The 19,904-nt window shown below is 47.1% G+C and overlaps 1 protein-coding gene across 3 annotated transcripts in view; it reads left to right on the top strand.

The window, feature by feature from the left end:
- tenm4 (teneurin transmembrane protein 4) overlaps positions 1 to 19,904 on the top strand; it is a 99,651-nt gene that overhangs the window by 10,833 nt on the left and 68,914 nt on the right. For all 3 annotated transcript variants that reach the window (XM_085917082.1, XM_085917083.1, XM_085917084.1), the window contains exons 4-5: positions 14,503 to 14,808; positions 15,314 to 15,583. In XM_085917082.1, the coding sequence (XP_085773208.1) occupies positions 14,580 to 14,808; positions 15,314 to 15,583 (499 nt within the window). In that variant the 5' untranslated portion in view covers positions 14,503 to 14,579. The remainder of the gene's footprint in view (positions 1 to 14,502; positions 14,809 to 15,313; positions 15,584 to 19,904) is intronic.

Consider the following 19,904-nt stretch of genomic DNA (forward strand, 5'->3'; position numbering starts at 1 on the left):
CCTGGGGGATCTAGTGAATTACTGTCTGATATAAAATGGCGTGCATCATCGAATTGGTTTTGCTGGGCCTCATAAAATACGACACCACATCTCCTGATGCGTTGAGTGAGCAGGTGCAAGAATATGAGGCCCGTATACCTCCGGGCTCAGATTACTTTCTGAAGTCGGAGTTGTTTGTATTGGGGAGCCAGGTGTTAGCCTGCCCCCCTGGACACGCCCCTCCGCACCCACACAAAGACTCTTCGTCCGGTCAATTGTTTGGTGGGCGGGTGGGGGCTCCTCCAGACTTTGTGATCAAACATGTGGATCCTGCGGCGTCTCTACATCCATTGCCGCCAACTCGGGGGGGGTAATCAAAGAAGAGTATGGAAAAGCAACGGGAGCTGCCTTGCTTGATATTTTATCTCTATTGCTCATTATGCAGACATTTGTTAAAAAAAAAAAAAGCCTTTTTGTCCCGGAATAGAAATGAGATTTTCGATTTATGCGATGATCCGTCACCATCGTGTCATACTGCAGCTTTTAAAGCCGTCGCGCTAATTGGGTTCTAATGTTTGTTGCCCATCTTTTTAAAAACTGATATGACAGTTATCCATTGGCAATTATCTGGCTCCGCCCCAGGCGACGGCTGCCGAGCCCAAATTTGAGCACCAAACGTTGCGCTCGTGCTGAGAAACGGCGACTGACTGCTTCTAAGTCGCCTCAAAACGTGTTCCACAAAACACAGCGTGGCAAATGACTTGCTCAATTTGAAGCGCTTTTTATTCTCACGACAGCGTGGCAGCCTCGCGTTGAACCCCGAGGAGGAAACCAAAGTGACAGTAATTACATCTAAAACAAAATGCTTCGGCCCAGTTTGAAGGTCAGCCTCGGGCGGGGCATCCCGCTAACAACGTGTGAGGGAGGTTTTTGTTTGTCCCTCCCACTAGAAGAGCCTCCCCCAGTGGCGTTTCATCACGAGCATCTTATGCAAGATGCTGAAATGTGGCCTAAGCCTCAGGTAATTAAGCCCCAGCGGTTCAGCCGTCGCCGTAGCTCCGCTTTTCGAGCGCCTTTGCTTTAATGAAGCCGTCTCGGCGTTCCTTTCGCGTTTAGCGGCGTTTGGTGCCGCACAACTTTGCATTTTCACCCCGCTGTGATCAATATGCACGCGCAGTGGGAGGCGCTGGAGTAGTTTGGAGACGGACGGGGGAGCTGCAGAAGGAAGGTCAAGAGTGTGGCACTTTGCATCTTTTGGATACAGATATCATCTCTTGAAAAATCAAAAAACATGTGGAGTGGCTAAATTAGTATTCAGGGGACTGGAATGTTGCTAGAAACATGATGAGGCATCTGTTTGGATATCTATTTAAATTTAGATGACTCGGGATTAATTCGGAGCGGTGCTGCCTTAATTTGTTAATTAGTGTATGTCTGTATAATAAGGTCGCCATTTTTTCTCATGATATCTCTTTTCTAATTGATACAGAGCAGTGGTCCCACTGCCGTCATGTTGTTTCACAGGAAATCTGGCCTCGGCCAATCTGATAGCGCCCTCTGAATTCTGCCTAGCAACAAGTGAGCCCGTGTTGCGTAACCATAAAAAAAAAAAAACAGCAGCTAGCTAAAATTGTATTCAAGATGTGACGTGATTCCTTTGTGAAAAATAAATAAAAATCATCTACAATAGCCTCTTTTGAAATTGGAGGATTTGGTGATTGTGGTTTGGGACTTGTTGAAACTCGAAGGTTAAGATTTTTGCACACGTGTGCTTCGCTCGCTTGTTTGATGGCGCACGTCGTAACGGCAGCAACGCTGTTGCCACGCGCCTCGGCCCGGGCCGTACATTTTACGAGCGTCGGGCGGCAAAGTGGTAGAGTGGCGTCTCCCGGCGGAGCTGACCTTCAGCTGTTACGCCATCAATATTTATGAGGGCCCGCTAGCTGGCCCGCTAGCGCTCGACTGCTCCAGTCACAGACACAGTGGGGCATTTTTTTTCCCTCTCAGCCGCGGTGCAAAGATGACATTTTAGCGAGCGGCCTTATTTATCAAATACACGGAGAATGTGCTGACCTGTTCTTTTATGCGGCGGCGTGACCCAGACAACAACACCTGTCTGTTTGCGTTGTGTCGTCGAGTAAAAACGCATTGGCGTTATTGATTTAAAGCCGTGCGGGTGACACGAGCTGCGCTGACAAAAAAGTCATTTATCATGCTGTAATAAGGATTCAGCTGTGGCATAAAGAAATGACAGGGTTTGTGGACACATTATTAGGAAAGGTGTTTTTATAGATTATATAAAGCCGCCATTTGCACTTTTCAAACAAGAAGAGTGTCAAAACAGTTAGATTCCGAAACTTTCGTCTCATAAACGGCAACACAAGATGGCCGCTGTTTGCCATTTGCTATTGTCTTTGCTGCCTTTCACTTTTCAAACAAGAAGAGTGTCAAAACAGTTAGATTCCGAAACTTTCGTCTCATAAACGGCAACACAAGATGGCCGCTGTTTGCAATATTTGCCAAACATGTGAGGATCTCCCAATGATATTAAGCACAGGCCAGTCCAGTTGCGTGTAGCTTTAGCGGAATCCTCTGGAGTGATTTCATGTCTCCGGCAGGATTAACCTTTTGATAGGAAGATTATGTCGCCGCGTCTCGACGATGCGTCTGATCGTCTCGCTCTCTGTACAGTGCGGCACGTTTGGAGCTCTTCCCTAAAGTGATAGCGTTGATAAAAAGATGTTAGCAGCTAGCTACTAAATCTGTCCTCAGAAATACGCTCATGCTAACAAACGGCGAGAGGTGTCTCGGACGGTCGGCCATTTTTGAACGATGTCATCTCGTAGCTCCTAGCTTGCGGCTGCGCGTACGGTCACAAAGTTTTTCCGAGGAGTCAAGGTGGTTCACTTTTTGCACTGGATGCACTGGCGATGGCATCTCTCGTGGCTTCAATTTCAAAGAAACGACAAAGAAAAGGTCTATTCTTTGCTCCCCCGAACAAAGCGCGAACCTTTCATCGGGGCGTCGCATTCGTGGTCGACGAGGCCGCGTGCTATTCACCAGCCGGCGAGCACAATGCGCTCGTAGGCGCGACGATCGTTTGCTTCTTTCTGAGCGATGAGACACAGATAAGCGTGTGCAAAAAAAAAAAAACACGTATTTTCAGAATGCATTGTTTGTAATAGTCTTTGTGATCCATTGTGCAGGCTTGAGGAGAATACTTTGTATGTACTCAGTAAACAAAAGTTTTGGAACTAACCCCTAACCTTAACCCATCTAAACAGTACAGAAACAATGCTGCTTGGTCAAAAGTATCGGGACATCCTCTTTAATATGGCAATAGACGGCCAAAGGTATCGGGACACGTGACCCACAGTAGTGCGGCCCGATGCTTTTGTGTATCTGCACGCACGGCGACCTTCTCGTGAGCGCATGCGGACAAACGGCAGGGAGCACATTGGCGCTTGGCGCCGTTCCCGAGCTGGACGATCAGTGCGTGCGTCAGTGTGGTCAAGCGCTGAGGTTTTGGCTAAACCAAGCGTGTCGTATTGAGCCGCCGCTGGAAGTCAATCCACATCGCAGCTGTTTTTTTTTTTTTTTTTCCAAAACAGCTCATGGATTTCTTTGTTTTGTTTGTTCAAATTAAAAGGACCTCAAGAACCATGTTTTGCTGTAGGGGCTCCCAGATACTTGTGGAGTGTAGTGCTTTTAAGCCACACTGCTGTCTCGTAAATGTGCACTAAAGTGATAACAAAATGGAAAAAAAAGAAAAAAAACATATTGCCTGCCTATTTTTTTGCCAATTGTTTTGGTATTTGGTATTTTCAACTTCATCTATTAGTGATTTTTCAGGGAACAAACAAATCTCAGTTTGGACAAAAGTAGTCCTTTGCTTCTGTTTTGTGGCATCCAAAGGCGGTCGCAGAACAGTTTAGCAAATCACGCCGAAACGAATTTGAAATGTATCGTATTCATTACAGCCCATGTAGGCAGTGCCCAAACATGTTAGTACCACTTTCCAATCAAGCTACCTCTCTGACGGATTTATACATTATTAACTCAAGTCGTTTGTTGACGCCTCTCGATTCCAAAGCTCCTTTCGTCACACTCTGTGATTGTCGTCTGCGAGTAAAACGAATCAATGAGGAGCGACGCAGCGTCGCAGGGCCAAAACAAAAGGCCGCCGTCGAAAGCGCTTGCGACTAATTTGTACCTCGTCTTCTGGAGTTGGCCGTGACGGCGCACGGGCGAGCTCCGAAGCCCTCGGGCTCAGTCTCTCGTGTTGAGTCCAAGTGAATCAAAACACTTGTTACCGACAACTGCTACAGTTCCCCCCTTCCTCCCCCCTCCCTCCCCTTTTTCATTTCACTGAATCCACGGTCACGACGGAGGAGGAGGAAGGCGCCGGCGTGCTGTTTACTTAGAGAACGCCGATTGTGCGCGTTCGCCATTTGTCTTTCTGGGCTCGGGCGTCAACACGCTGTCTGCTTTTCAGTGATTTTCTGGTTAAAAAAAAACAAAAACACACAAATTGGCATGTTTGTGCAAGTGGAAAATGTGGAAATGACACTGCGACGGATGTGCTAACGCGGCCATCTGCTCGCGGGGCCGCTCGGAGGATTGGAGAGACGGCCGAGTGTTACGGTGCGAGCAAGGTGACGGGATTATTTCTGCCGCCAACTGCTCCTTTTTACCGTTCCAGTATGAAACACACCATCGCGCCAGTTTGATTTTTTTTTTTTCTTTACATATGACCGACTATGAATGAAGATGTAGGCAATGGTGGCAAAACCTTCACGGTATATTTCATAATATTCAAGAATGAACTCCTTCACTGCCATTGACGACTATAGACGTCAAATATTCATTTTAACATTTGATGGAAAATATGTTCATGGACACATCAAGCTATCTCTGACCAGTTTAATTTTAGGGGATGTCAATTGATTTTTATATTTTTTTTTTCCCCACAATTTGCGACAGGCTCAACAAATAACCGTGGATTATCAAAGTCCCCTTTGAACTTTAAATTGGCACAGCAGGAAGTACGCAAGCCGCCCGGCGACCCTACGTCATCTCGCCATACTTTTAATGTTGTCCTAAAAATTGCTCCATCCAAATATTTCCTTCCGCACAAAGTCGCCTCCCCCCTTAAAATAGTCCAATAATCCCTTCTTGAAAGCTGCACAGTTGAGGGATAAGAGCACTATCGCTGCACTCTGAAAGGATCAACTCACTCTTTTGTCTGCCTTAAAATAGTTTATTTAACACTGTTATATATTTGTCCAGATCGGTGAGTTGTTTCCTGAATCGTTGTACCGAGTCACGTTTGGCACAATTGTACACGTCCGACTTGTGTCGGGATTTTAAACAAGGGTTGTGTTCCGAATTGACACATTTAAATTGCGGCTAGGACGTTAAAATTGGGTTTCAAGCCCAGAGAAGTGCTTCAAATAAAAGAGTCTGTTTTTCAATTCATGGTTGAAATGGCGTTTCAAGCCAAGTTTGCCGCTTTCAAGGTATTGTTGCAAGTAACACTTTTGGCTAGCGATCGTCAATTTCCACAGTTGCGCTTATTGTGGGGACTTGAAACGGCGCAGATTGCTTTCTCCTAAATGCGAGCGTGACGTAGCAGTGCCGAAAGTGACAACGCGTTCTGCAATCCAGCCGAGCTTGCGCCGGTCCTGATTACTGTGGTGCTGATTACGCCCGTTGAAGCGCCGCTGATTGCTATATGGTGAAGCGTGTGACGTACCGCCGTGGGAAACTGCCAAAGAATCGGGCAGTTCTGCAAGTCTTGCCAGTTCCAATCGCTAATCCTTTTGGCAGACTTGGCTATAGCGTCAATAGTTCCATGTTGCTAATCATTTGACACTTGAGCAATCCACGTAAATTGGCAGCATTTTCTACCAATTCAAGAAATGCAATGTATAAATATTGGCTTTATTCCAATTTGATTTTGCCCTCTCTTTGTAGTGTCCCCCTCCCCCCCTCATTCTTAAATGGTACTTCTCTATTCTCTATCGACCAATCGATAAACATCAGTGTCCTCTCTGCACCAAAACTGCGCTGACTTGTACACGGGCAAAGACCTGCTGGGATGTTGACAAAATGACAATAAATCAGTAAACGAGGAGTCGGGGAGCTTTTTTGAGGGCCATAAAAAGAAGCTGCAGCGGGTCAAAGCTGTGAGCTACAATGCGCCGGCTCGATGTGAACGTCCCTCTGACTCAGCTCAAACGCGCAAAGTGTAAACATCGCATATGATTTCTGCTTTTCGGATCGCGCTCCGTCAGGCGAGATACATGTAAATAAAAAAAAAAGCACGGGAGAGATGTGGCAGCCGCCTCACCATTTATTAGTGGCCACCTATTTTACATTTAAAGTGGAAAGCTGTCGGCGAGCGACGGAATTGTGTCATTGAGCGGGTGCCTAACGTGTCAAAAAAGGATTATGGTGAGGTTTTTTTGTGCAGACGTCACAGCGTTGTCACTGCTGATCTAGTTTACATAACAAACGCATCGCACACAGCCGAGTGGGAGGGCAGAAATATTGGAACACGATTGTTTTGGAAGTGTACTGAAAACGCATCCCTGAGGAACACCGCTCCGCCGACTTGATTGTGATGAATCATGTTTGTGGTTTGAGGAATACACTGAATATGCAGGCAAAAATATTGGGACACAACAGATTCCTGTCTTCTCCAAACCCTGGCTTGAAACCCTAATTTAAACATGGCTTGAAATCCTACCTTGAAACTTGAACCTCGACTTGACACGGACTTGAAGCCCGACTTTGTCCAAAAAATGTTAACTTTAGTCAAATCACGCAACATGTACGCGATCCACGTCAGTCGAGTCTCGCACCACCGCCACTCTGCCTAAATATTTCGATTGATGTAGTCGAGCATGCAAAACAATTTACCACTGTGCGTAAACATGACTCGGGTCGGTTGAGCGCGAGACGACGCGGGCGTCAAACAAACAGCAGGATTCTCCAGCTGCAGTTAGCAAACCTCCGACGATGATTTGGAGCAAAGCCACACTTGTTTCCAAACTCGCTCAACACAGCAACGGTGTTAACATGCTTTGCAACTCCCCCCACCTCTCGTACTCCCCCCCCCCCCCTACCCCTACCTTCATATCCAAACAGCGGCCCGGTTTGAAGTCGCCTTGAACCTGCGGCCCCCGCTTTAGGAGGCGCGGGGCCCAAGGGAGGCTCGGGTTACAAGCGTCCAACCCGCGCCGCATTAGCGAACCCCGACGAAATAACAGCTCGCCATCTGGAAGCTATGCGGCAGCCCGTCCTCGCCTTCAATCACGCTGACCTCAATTAAGTTTCATTTGTTGAGTAGTTTTATTCGCTGCTTGGCTAGCCCGCTCGGCCTTTCTTCTTCTGCCCGGTGTGGTAATTCTCTTAGATAGCGTGTCTTCTACCCCAGTGCTTCTCAAACTTTAGGTCATCCAAATCTCCAGCTGTTGCTTGGTGCTCTGCCAAATCATTTGCAGCGACTTACTATGCAGCAAAAAAACAAAAAAGCGATCAGCAACGCTAACAAAACAAACCAGTTACCGCATTGGACTTTTTTCATGCCTTTGGCACGCCGACTTGTATGTTGAAATGGCGGAAAGATGACGAGATTCTCTCCTGGACCCAAAATGTAGGAGAAAGGCTCCTCTACTCTGAGTCACCAACCCCCCCCACCCCCCCCACCCCCCCACCACCCCCACCCCGCCGCTGCCGCCATTAGTCCACCTTATGAGGGCTTTTCGTGAGAGAGCACCTTGAGTGCGCCAGGACAAAGCCGGCCTTTGTGGCCGAGAGAGCCTACTTGGTATGCCGCGGGTTAAGAGTGGATGTTTTTTTGCAGACGCTTCCCGCTCGGGGACTCGGGAAGGTTGGGAGGGGGGGGGGTCTCTGTCTTGACCCCACTTAAACGGGAGACAATGAGCGCACTTGAGCGAGTCCTCGCCGGCCTCCGATTTTGACGAGGGCTCGCTTTTCATCATTTTACGGCGGCGAGAAAGAAAGGAAAAAAATCTGGCATGAGCTCATGGTCGGGATTCGGGAGCCGATTTGAGAACGTAACCGGCGTGCCGATCAATCCGGCGCAACTTCTTCCATTGCGAAGCAAAGTTCAACACCGGAGAAATAACAACACACTCAAGTTGAATCACAAAGTGCAACAAATTGTTTGTCTTCCATTTAGGGATGCTCAGCAGAAATAAATTGTCCACTTTTTTTTTTGTAAAGCGCAACATTCAAAGTGGCATGTTATTGCAAAAATGCAAAAGAAAAACCAAAACACTTGCAGCATGAGGGCTTCATTCCAAAATAGTGACACCACTACAAACAATGTCACAATAACTCCCCTGAGAGAAACAATGAATGTTTACTTTCTCAGCAGACAGAAGTTTTATACTGGCGAGAGTTTGCAGTTATTGCCGTTTTGGGATTATTTATCGCGCTCGCTAAATCTCGATACACTTCAAATATGCAAGATGTTGCAAACGGAAAGACGAAGCTCGGAATAATGCCAGCGTCCTAATGCTGAGCAGATAAAACAAAGAGGATTATGGGTAATGTAGTCTTTTCCCGTTTTAGCCAGTGGGGACTAAGCAGATGAATTTTTCTTCCATATTTTCAAAAGCTTTACAGCTTATTGCGCTGTTTTGTTTACCAAGGATGCCCGCAAGCATTGATGATCATTTTCATTGCCAAAGAAATTTTCATGATTGTGTTTGGGCAGAGAATGCTTGCTAAATTGATGACTCAGCAGACATGTCTAAGAATTCAAATCATATGTTTCCACCTAGCAGCAAATTTGGTAGCAAAACGTCACCAGTGGCCATTTAAAATGTGACAGCTCCCGATTTTGAATTCTGTATACTTGACCAAATGAAATTTGAGGTTTCATCTTTGTGTGTGGGCACTGCCAGATTTATTTGTGCCACAGACATTTTTATGAACCAAAAAAAAAAACGCTTTAGGATATTTTAATGCCATTGTTTTCTCTGGAAGGTCCTCTTTGTTTGGAGTTTTGGCAATGAATGGCTGTTTGTACGAGGCTTTCCGTGGGGGGGGGGGGTTACATGTCACCATTGTTGTGACCTTCTTCTGTTGATGGCTCCATGAGTGCTTTGTATCCTTATGAAATGATTGCAGTGTTTGTCCACTGCCCATTGAGGTGGCGTGAGGCTTTAACCAAATGTAAACTTTTTCTCACACTATTTTGCCCCCCCCCCCTGCATCAGAGAAATCAAACTTTCCGTGACTACACAAGAAAAACTGAATGCAAATTCAACGATTGTAAGATGCTCGCATCATCCCTTTCACTCTCCATTCTTTCGTCGGCCATCTTGTCTATCCCGCCTCTCGAAAGTTGCCGAAGTGCGCTTTTGTCAATTTTCACCCCAAAAAACTACGAGCGCGTTTTCCTGGAAAACGAAAATGCACGTCTGCTTGTTGTGTGAGAGCACACTGCTTCCATTTGCATCCATCCATCCATCCATCCATTAGATGCATTAAGACGCGGGATGACTCATTCAGACAATATTTTTTTTTATCACTGCGGGATGAGAGAAACTAGAAGCTTCTGACACACCAGAGGCGGTAAAAGTAGTGTGTAGAGAGAGAATGAAGGAGTCGGGCTAATCACATTGACTGGCTATGGTTTTATTTATGGAAGTTTCCTTTTCTGTCCCGGGCCGGCTCCTGATTAAATCTCCAATACCGATTGCGGCCTTGAGCGGCGGCCATCGATCGTCATTTAGTCACGGGATTAAATGAATACGTCACGAGGTCCGACGGGGCCTTTGCGTTTGATGCCATGTTGCCGAGGTGTGTGGGGGGCCTTTTAATGCCCCTTCAGTGCAGCAGAGTGGATGACGCCGGTCGTCATCAGACATTCCGTGTCATCACCGTGCCTCAGGAACACTGAGTAGCCCCGAGGAAAAAAGCGAAGGTATCGGTACTTTATCAAAGGAGGCTTTTTATGATGCCGGGTGTCTCGACTAAAGGTCTCTGACATTGGCGGGTCAAAATCCACAACCGATAGATTTCTAAACACGTTTTGTCACACTCTGGTCCAAAGCGATCGTTTTCTGTCACAATTGGGTGAATCCTTAAAACATTCAATGACTTCAATTGGTATTTACTGAAGACAGATTTCTTTTGCAATTTGCTTTCAGATCCGTTGTAAGATCAATATTTCAATATGCAATCCATTACAAATCAATCACAATGCAATCATTACAAATGGGTTGAAGGCTTTACCCCGTCCGTCTCTTGCCCAAATTTATCTTGGGGTGGGTTCCGGTTCCACTTTGACCCAAATTAAAAATATACGCTTTGAAAACAAATGAACGGTTGGGTTTCCTGGCAGCTTTATAATGTTGCGTCTGTTTTACTAGTGATTGGCATGTTTTTTTGCCGTAAGTTGGATTACTGCCATTTTCTCCTTTTTTTTTCTTGCCTTTTTCAATGGCATCATTACCACGTGCCAAAGAACCCCCACCCACCCCCCTGGATGTTAAGACCAGACAGCCGCTGCTTTTATTGTGTCTAACAACACAGTTCAATAGTTGCTGTGTGTCATAGTCTTCTGCCCGCTGTTTTCGGAATTCATTTTGAGAGAGAGAAACAAAATCTCCAGCGCTGTTAAAATCCATCTTAGCGTCGTTACAAGCGGGGCAAATTGGCTCAATTTTGTGCAAGCGATGGATGCATAATTGCGCACCTTCCCGCTGTTTGCTAGCTTGATCACGCCAGGGATATGATTGTGTTGTTCATAAATAATTTGGCTCATTGTGGTCAGCCAGTGCTGCTTTTACGAAGATAATAAGGCTTTTTGTCGGACATTGTGAGAGAGATATTATCGCGACAATAGCTCTATTATTTGCCGTTTGCGCTGGGCTACAACTTCACTGCGTCACACTCCAAAGCAGTTTCTGACGTAGCGCCGCTAAAGGCGGAAACTATTGAAGTGCTCCTCGTCCTAGTTTTGTAGTCCTAGCAAGTCCTCGTCCTAAATGTTGTGAGCGGAGCTGGAAATGCGAGTGATTAGCGTGGAGGCTCCAGCTGCAGTCAGCCATCGACGTTTTCTGTTTACGTTGAGGCCGTCTTACGTATTCACTTGAATGCACCGCTGCGCTAGAGGGGTTAGCTTTTGATCCTGGAAGGAGTCCCTGGTACCCCCCCCCCCCCCCCCACACTTCAGGCTTGCATGGCTGAGGCTGAATTCGGATTTGTTTGGCGAGGCATTCAGCGGAACTAGCCACCCACACACACACACACACACACACGGGCCTCTTTGGCCAAAGTCTCTATTGAAAACACACCTTTCTGTGGAGCCAGGGGGGCTTTTCAATGGAGGCCCGCCGTGTGAAAGACTTTCAGAGGAGAAGTAAGTAGTGCCTGTGTGCAGCCTTCTCCGCTTTCAATGAACTCACTCGACAATGCCGCAGATATGCGCCCAACGGCGCCCGAGCGGCCATGTTGTTCGAGTCCAACGCTTCTAGCGGCACAAAGCCCGACAAAGTATAAATTCTAATTCCCTTCAGAAGTTTGAGAGCTCGTGTTGCCAAGCTGAAATGACGCTCGACAGGTAGTACACGGCACGTAACGCTAAAGCCCGGTCTAAGTCGGAAAGTAGTACAGTAATTAGTGTCAAGGGAGTGTGTTGAAGTGGTACATCGCAAGCCAGAGACAAAAAAATGCTTCTTAAATTAGTTTCATAGGCTGTTAGTGGGAGGCCCGTTTTGCCGGCCGCCATCTTGTGGCATCGCCGGACAAATAACATTTTGCGGGGGTGTCGATGAAAGCCGAGACGAGAATTTGGGAATCCTCCGTTGGCTGCCAGCCAGTCAATCTTTCTCTCGTTTAACTCTTTATCTTTTCCTGGCTTGTGTTTCACGTAAAGAGCAGCACGCGGTTAATTGCGGCGAGCGAAAGAAGGCTAGGATTTATACGCCGCCGCTGCGCTGAATAGCATCTCTTAGCACACTGGCTAATTGCGTGATGGATAGCATGGAATCACTAGCATTTATATTGCGCCCGCCTTCCCCCGTAGTACTCCTCCCACCCCCTTTTTGATGGCATTTTTTAAGTGACTCCTGACACCGGAGCAACGGCCACAACGACAAGCCGGGGCACAAAAACAAGCAAGCGGTGTTTTCACTGGGCCCGGTGGTCCCTGCGGTGTGCACGGCGGGGGGCAGACATCTGGATTGACTTGACAGATTAGCGTGAGGCTAACACCGCTGGAGTGACACGCCGGCTGGAGGCTGATGTCGGGAAAGTCCTCTTTTTACCATATCAGCTGTTTTAAGGCAAGCTTGTTTGAGGGGAAGAAAAAAAAGCACCGACCTCAGCCGTTGATGGACTTCCTTTTTGAGCAAGGCGGAAAACCATGCAGACACTCAATCTTGCCGAGAGACAGTTCAAAAGACTTTTGCTCTCAAGCTGTTTGAAACACTTGAGTTTGGTTCATTTGTTTAAAAAAAAAAAAAAACACAACCGACTGTCAGTTTGTAAAAAAATATGAAACTGACCATATTCTGGCGAATAGTTACGGTATGATTTTGAGAGGCAGTTAGCGTTATTAAGTGATTGTCAATTGTGGCTCAACAGGTGCCTTAGCCTATAATTTTCGACTAAAAACACACTATTTGATCCTGTTAATTATGTTTCCACCTTTGAAAAATGTGCAGAAATGTGCAAGTCCATCTCGTGCGAAGCTTTTCTGCAATTCCTATTGTTATTCTTAACGTGCATTTTCCCAACATTACATAGCTTATGGGTATATATAATACATCCATTATATATATTGCATGCATAATATATTTTCTTAGTCCCAGTCGGCTAGCATTGCTTACATGTGCTAACAGCGCCTGTGAAGATGTGCTTTGTGGATCATTTAATGAGCCTCTGTGTTTGTGTGTGTGTGTGTGTGTGTGTGTGTGTGTGTGTGTGTGTGTGTGTGTGTGTGTGTGTGTGTCCTCGCGCACACACAATGCGGCAATCTAGCCCGATCTAATGACTTCAATGGGCACAATGTGTTTGTTCATTGGAAATGTTTTAACATTATTTGCCTCAGACCGATACGCGCCACCTTTTGCCAAATGCGGACAATGCTATTGAAAAACGCTGAGTCGGCAGGTTGCGGTTTAAAAAAAACAAAACAAAGTTGGCAAAACAGACCATCCATCATTTCTTTTGTCCCCGGTAATCAATTTGGAATCATTGCATAGATAATGCGCTCCGAGCGGCGGGGCGACTTTTGGAAATGAAAGCGCTCGCTGGCTATCTTCATCTGGAAGCTACCCGGCACGTCGTTTGTCAGAGCCGCTTGTAAATAACTCGTCTTTGTGAGTGTATCCTCATTAACCTTCCTCGTCGCTTGTTTCTCAGCCGCCTCGCCTCCTTGTGATGATGATAACGCTTTAAAATGGAGCCCTTATCTCTTTTGGACGCGCCAGGCCGAGGCGCTGTCGTCAAATCAAAGCTTTAGCTTATTATCGCATGATAGCGGCGGGCGCCGCTAGCCGGTGGTTTGGAGTCACATACTCATAAAGTAAGTTTTAAGACTTAAAGTCCCAAGTCGCTGTGGCAAGTCGAGTCAAGCCGCTGCTTGGGTAAGGCGAGGCATAAGTCAAGTCATACGATCTTGACCGACTCATCGGTTAGCTTAATAGTGAAGCCGACGTAGCTTAAAGCAAATCTTATGGCAACAGTGTGTGGATTGACACCCCCAAAATGTCCCGATAACGCCCGTGTCCGAATGTGTGTCGTGAGGACATTCCACCCAAGCTGATGCAAACATAACCTTCTTGGTGGAGGTCAATGCTTTTTGGGATGCTACGCTAGTGCCCGCTCGGGGAAAACAAAGCAGGAGACAATGAGCCCCGTTGGAGCCTCCTTGCCTCTGCTCGGGGGCGAAACATGTGCTTGAAAACCACCATTGTTGCCTTGTGTTTGTACCTATCGACAGCTGAAAGGATGGCGGTGATTAATGACTCGGGGCCGCCGTGCGAGGACCTGGGCCGCTCGGGGGGGCGCGCGGAAACGCCGCCCACTCGCCAGCTGTAAGGGCTCTTCAACTGCTTCGGGGGTTGGCTTGCTAATTTTATTGTTTTGAAAACCATTCCTTGATGCTATGCTAATGGAAGGGAGGGAAGGAGGGGATTTCTAAAGTTTCAAGAATGTACCTCAACGTGCATTGTTTTTGTTCCCAAAAAGCGTATCGGTTACCTCTTTGGCAGTACGTTGACGTGATGAGGGGAAACTGGGAAATTCCGGAATCCCTTTATGTTGTTGTCGTACTTGATGTGTTTATTATTGAAACTTATTAAAAGCCTTAATTGTCGTCAAAATGGCAAATTTGCCAGAGGAGCGTTGCGAAATGTCATCCGATAATGTGGCTCCGTAGCCTAGCCTTTAGCAACGTAAATGTAAACAACGATGTGTTTGTCATCACCGCACGGCACCGAACTTAAAAAGTCGCCCCCCCTTTTCTTTTAACAGAAGCTCTGAGAGGAAGCCGTCTCGGTTGACTGTTTTTTGTTGACACGAGCCGAGCGGAGCGGAGAGGCGCCGCCGCCATGGAAGTGAAGGAACGCCGACCGTACCGCTCGCTGACCTCGGCTCGGCAGGAGCCCCACGAGCGGCGCTACACCAGCTCGTCGGCCGACAGCGATGACGGCAAAACCCACCCCAGGTCGTACAGCTCCACCGAGACCCTCAAGGCCTTCGACCACGACGCCCGCGTGGCCTACGGCAACCGCGTCAAAGAGCTGGTGCACCACGAGGTGGACGAGTTTGGCCGGCCAGGTGGGATTTTAGCTGCTAGCTTAACATCAACTTTCAGCTCACTTTGCGGTCTAGGGTTGAACTCAATGGGTGGATTATGGAGAACATTTTTTCATTTCTTCTCAATGCGATAGGAGATTTGAGAACGTTATGAAATCCTGCTAACATGCCAGTGTTGATCGAGAACAAATGGCAATGAATTCCACCCGAGCCACGTTTTTATCATTCACAGTCTGCTCAGGAGCTCCCCTGTGAAATCTTGGATGATTTCTTTTTTCTTTTTTTTTTTCCCCCAACCCCGCAGTCAACTTTATACGACATGCAGGTTGTTAAAAAATGGAAAATCCATGTTCTCGAGAGGCTTTGATTAGTCGCCTAGCAACAGGCTAAATGCTACATATGGAGTCATAAGATCACAACCGTACCTGATTAAAAGATACGCACGTCTCAAGGTTACAGCGCCGGCTACATTATGCCAAATGATGCGCTGGCCGTCACATGTCATCAGCCGCACGTTTTGCCGCAGGTGCCGACTTCTCCCTGCGAGAGCTGGGCTTCGGCGACGGCCACCACGCCGCAACCTACCGGGGCGAGCTGGGCATGCCGCACCGCGAATACTCTGTCAGCGTGGGCTCAGACGCCGACACGGAAACGGACGGCGCCGTGTCGCCGGAGCACGCCGTCCGCTTGTGGGGCCGCGCCGGCAACCCCAAGTCGGGCCGGAGCTCGTGCCTCTCCAGCAGGGCCAACTCCAATCTGACTCTAACCGACACGGAACATGAAAACACGGAAAACGGTAAGTACGATGATGAGTCGATGTTTGGGTTTGCTAGCCATGATAAACTCAAAGACCAAGTGAAACAGAGCTGTGAGAAAACGTCCTCCTTTGTGGAGGTTCACGTCAACGAGCCGGTCCCATGATGGAAATATCGGCTATTTCCACAAAGATGCGGAAGCGAGCTCTTTGTTGGTAATTTGCGATCCTCATACCGGCATTCACCTCCATCTCCAGTCTTGCACTCTCATGTCACCAAATTTGTTTCGCTATGAGGTCTCGAGACTCACCATGAATCAGTGTCATGTTTACCTCTTGGTATTAGCTCGCCAAGTGTCTGGCGCTTCCTGTTTTGTGCGTCCCTAACCTCCGAATACGATGTGGCAGATTTGCAACGGAATTCTCAGGACACCTCGGCGGCGGAGAACTAAGCTCACGTAGCGCCCGTCGGCCAGATTCTAATTACCCCGACGCAGCCTCGCGGAGCAGCTCGCAAATGGTTTTACATTTATATCCGCCGATGTATTTTCCAAGTGACAGCAGAAATGTCCGCAGGAGGGAGAATCCATTTGAGTGGCTGACTCGCTGGGGCTAGGCGAGCGTGTGCGGGCTTCCACATTGTGCCTCCCTCCGTTCTACATAATGCAAGAGAAGCTCCCGGCACGACGGCACTCGCTCGGCTTGCGGCGTCACGAACGCGGCGTGCCGGAGACTGGCATCTTGATTCTAAACGGCCTTTTTATTCCTCTGGCTCCAGCAGAAAAAAAAAAAGCATTTCATTCAACCGAGCCCGATGAGATACAATTTGTATATGGCGAGTTGATTAAAATCCATCAAATAAGGGCGCGTGCGCTCCAGTGTCTTTAAACCAACAAAGCATTTACTGGGCTTCTTAATGTATTCCAGCCGGCGGGCATCCACCCCCGCCGAGCGCCCCTCGTCCCCGATCCCCCTTTTCACATGCGACTCGCTTGACCCTTGGCTTAATGCATGCAAATAAGCCAGCGCCGACTGTAGACGAATACACGAGATGTTTGCTGTGTCCTTTTTATCCATTCATCAGCAGTCCAGCTATCTCGCTATAGTAACAACAACAAAAATCAATCTGGGGAAAAAAGAGGGGCAATTCTTTGTGTGTTTTTCATGTGGTATGTGCAAGTGCCCGAATGCTGTGTGTTTCTTCCCATCGTGGCTCTTTTCCCAAGAGAGCCCCGTGAGGACACTTGGAGCAGGCAGCCAGCGCCTGTTGAGTCATAGCGAGGCCCTGCCGAGGCAGAACATCAAGGCAGGGCGTCTTACTGTAACTTAAAAGAGCCGCCGCTGGCTTTGTTAGCCATGACCCACATGCACGGCGCACTCGCAGCCTCGGCCCGTCTTTGCCCCTTTTCCATCCCGCTCGAGGCGGCACCCACCCGCAGCTGATAACGTATGGCTGGGATTTGTCATTGCTATGGCGGAATAAAAGTCTTGGAAAAGCTGCCGTATTTTACGCCACAGTCTTCACTCGGCTGCTGTTTTCCCGAGGTCCTGTCGGCGAAAACGTATCGATGGGAAAATGAACCAGTTGTACGCTTCCACTTTCTGTCACTGGTTCATGAAGCAAATTTGAAGCTTCATTTTCCCATCACTAGTCAGTTGGTCACTTAGTATAGTCGTTTGTTTAGTCGGGTAAATTGTTGGTTAGCCGGCTAGTCAGCTGTTATTTCCTCAGTTAGTTGCTATCGGGGGTAGACATTGTGTGCAAAGTGTGCAGTGACTGAGTGACACTGAGACTGCTCGTTTTAGCTAGTTGCTACATGTTCTCCGCACACAATTCATTGTGCCCTTTTCAAAGGTAATGGTTCCTGAGTCTGGAGTCTTGCGGGTGATCTTCATCACGCCTTTAGGCGTCGTTCCAGGCAAACCCCCCCCCCCCAAAAAAACAACGCTTGGAGGATCTGCGTTTACGTGGCTCCACAGCCTCTCGGCTACGCGGTTATCTCTTTCAACACAAGTTTCTGCACAGAAATTAGCAAACAAGTTCTTGAAGAATGCTACTTTCATCCACATCGGCCCGCCATTGACTTCATACATCCATTATCGTGTAAAGCAAGCTGAGGTCTTATTGAACGCCGATTAGCATTGTCTGCATGTAAACAATTATTTGGCTAGTTAGTTGATTAGTTACTCAGCTGCATAATTAGTAACTTAGATAATAAATGACCAGATAGGGCAGTTGGCCAATTACTGAGTTTGATGCTTAGTCAGTTGTTGGATAGATTGTTGGTTACTTAGCTAGTTTAGATTGTAAGTTGCTTCATTAGTCATTTATTTAGCCAATTTGTCAGTCAGTGTCTTTGGTGATTAGTTGGTAGTTATTTTTTTGCTCCTTCTACTCTTCAGAAGTGTAATCTGCTTTTTAAGCAACAGCAAATGTGTGAACAGATCAAGACATCAAAAAACGTACGTTAACTCGCTAGCAGAACTGGCCTTGAAATAAACATGTCTCATCATTTATTTATTGGAATAACATGCCTAAAAATAAGCCCGTCTGATCACGTCAGCGTTCCGTAGGAGCGCCGCGCCGCGCTCTGAGCCCACACATCACGAGAGGCTTGTATCCCGGCTGGTCGACCGGCCGGCTTTATCGAGCGCTCCGGTAAAGTAGGTAATCCCGGGTCGCCCTTGCAGCAACAGACCTTCTTCTCCTCCTTATTGCGAGCCTGTGTAGCATCAATCTGATTCTCTTGCAGAATCCAATTAGCACATTATGCTGCTTTAATTGATACATGATGAGCTTCATTTGTTACATCAGACAGCATGGTTGGGTTTTTTTTAGCAATAAAAACAAAAGAAATGCTTTAACGTGACAGCTATTGATGTGTTGGGGCAAGAACAACCACATTTTGTCACAGGCTTAACTTCATGGCGACAACACGCCAATCAATGTGTGTTTCCCGAACACCATTTTAGATGGAATGGAAATAAAAGTATAGGAAATCAATGCCACGTTAATTACGTTTGTCATCAGTCACGCAAAACAGGCCAACTCACTTGTGCCTCATGAGTCATCTTATGAAAGAAGTGTCCGGGATAAATCCAAACTCTCGAACCCTCTAACGAGAATGAAAGATGGACTTTATTATTTGTATCCAAATAGTTTGGCTTATTTATATATAAAATGTGGCGCAAGAACCGGCCGGGTGAAACACTACATCAAAGCCACAACGGCGAGTACAGTTTTGTTGGACGCGCAGGTTAGCTTCCGGAAATAGAATCGGCCCTCGTCGTCATGGTTACTCAGCAATTAGGCGGCAGCGTTACTTGGACGACGACACTTTTATTTGTTTAGTCGCTTAGGTTCATTGATTCGTCGGTCGGTCTGGTAGTCAACATTTCAACAGGTCACTTATTTGGTTAGTTGAGTCGTAGTTAGCCGGCTCAATAGTCACTTCTTTGGTTCGTTGGTACACTCTAATTCTCAATTCTGGGTGGGACAGGGGGGGAGGTTGCATAACATGTCTGCTCTTGAAAAGAAAATCAATCTAAATCCTCGCCCTCTTTCACCTCCCCTCGTGTATTTGATTGTATGCCGAAAGACTCGCTAAAGCGTTGATCTGCTGGCCAGGTTGAGATCTTTAAGAGCAGCACGGCGGGGGGGGGGGGGATAAGTCGCAGAATCCCGGCAGGCAAAAAGAAAGCCTCTCACACTGATTGGAATTTGCATCAGTAGCGACGGACGGCCAAGTCCTGGGAACACTTTGATTTCTTTATTTTTATTGGCGCAATATTAAGATAACAAGAAATCATTTTTCATTGAAACACAGAAAATAGCATCAGCGTTGTTTCCAGCTGCCTTGCGTTTATTGTCCCTCAAAACATATTAAATATTAACCAACCAAGCCTTTCTGCATCTTTTCATACTTTTTAATGCACTATCACTTTGTGGTGGCTATAAAAATTGTTTTATGCAAGCTCGGTGTTTTGGTAATTGAAGTCAACGCACACACACACAAATTGAGATCAGCGTGGAAACAATGCGAGCGTACGTATATTGCATATATTGAGTTCTTCTATAAATGTGGGACACCGTGAGGGGATTCTTTTTTTTTTTGCTTGATGCCACCGCCTGCAGCGTCTTGACTATTGATCTCAGCCTCGGCTCGTAATTCTCGACGTGTTATGCGATATCGCTGATGACGAGTCGTATCTGATGTCAGGACTTGAAGCTCCGGCAGCCCGACGGTACGAGAGCGTGTGCTTCTAAATGATCGTTTTGTTTGATAGGGAGGAAAAATCCAAATCATCTAATCTTATGTGGAAAAAAGTAAGATTTAGTGGACAATTCTGTCCTCTGTGCGGA

Source organism: Syngnathus leptorhynchus, chromosome 7 (assembly GCF_054491065.1).
Source record: "Syngnathus leptorhynchus isolate UIUO chromosome 7, UIUO_Slep, whole genome shotgun sequence".
In the NCBI taxonomy this organism is placed as follows: Eukaryota; Metazoa; Chordata; class Actinopteri; order Syngnathiformes; family Syngnathidae; genus Syngnathus; species Syngnathus leptorhynchus.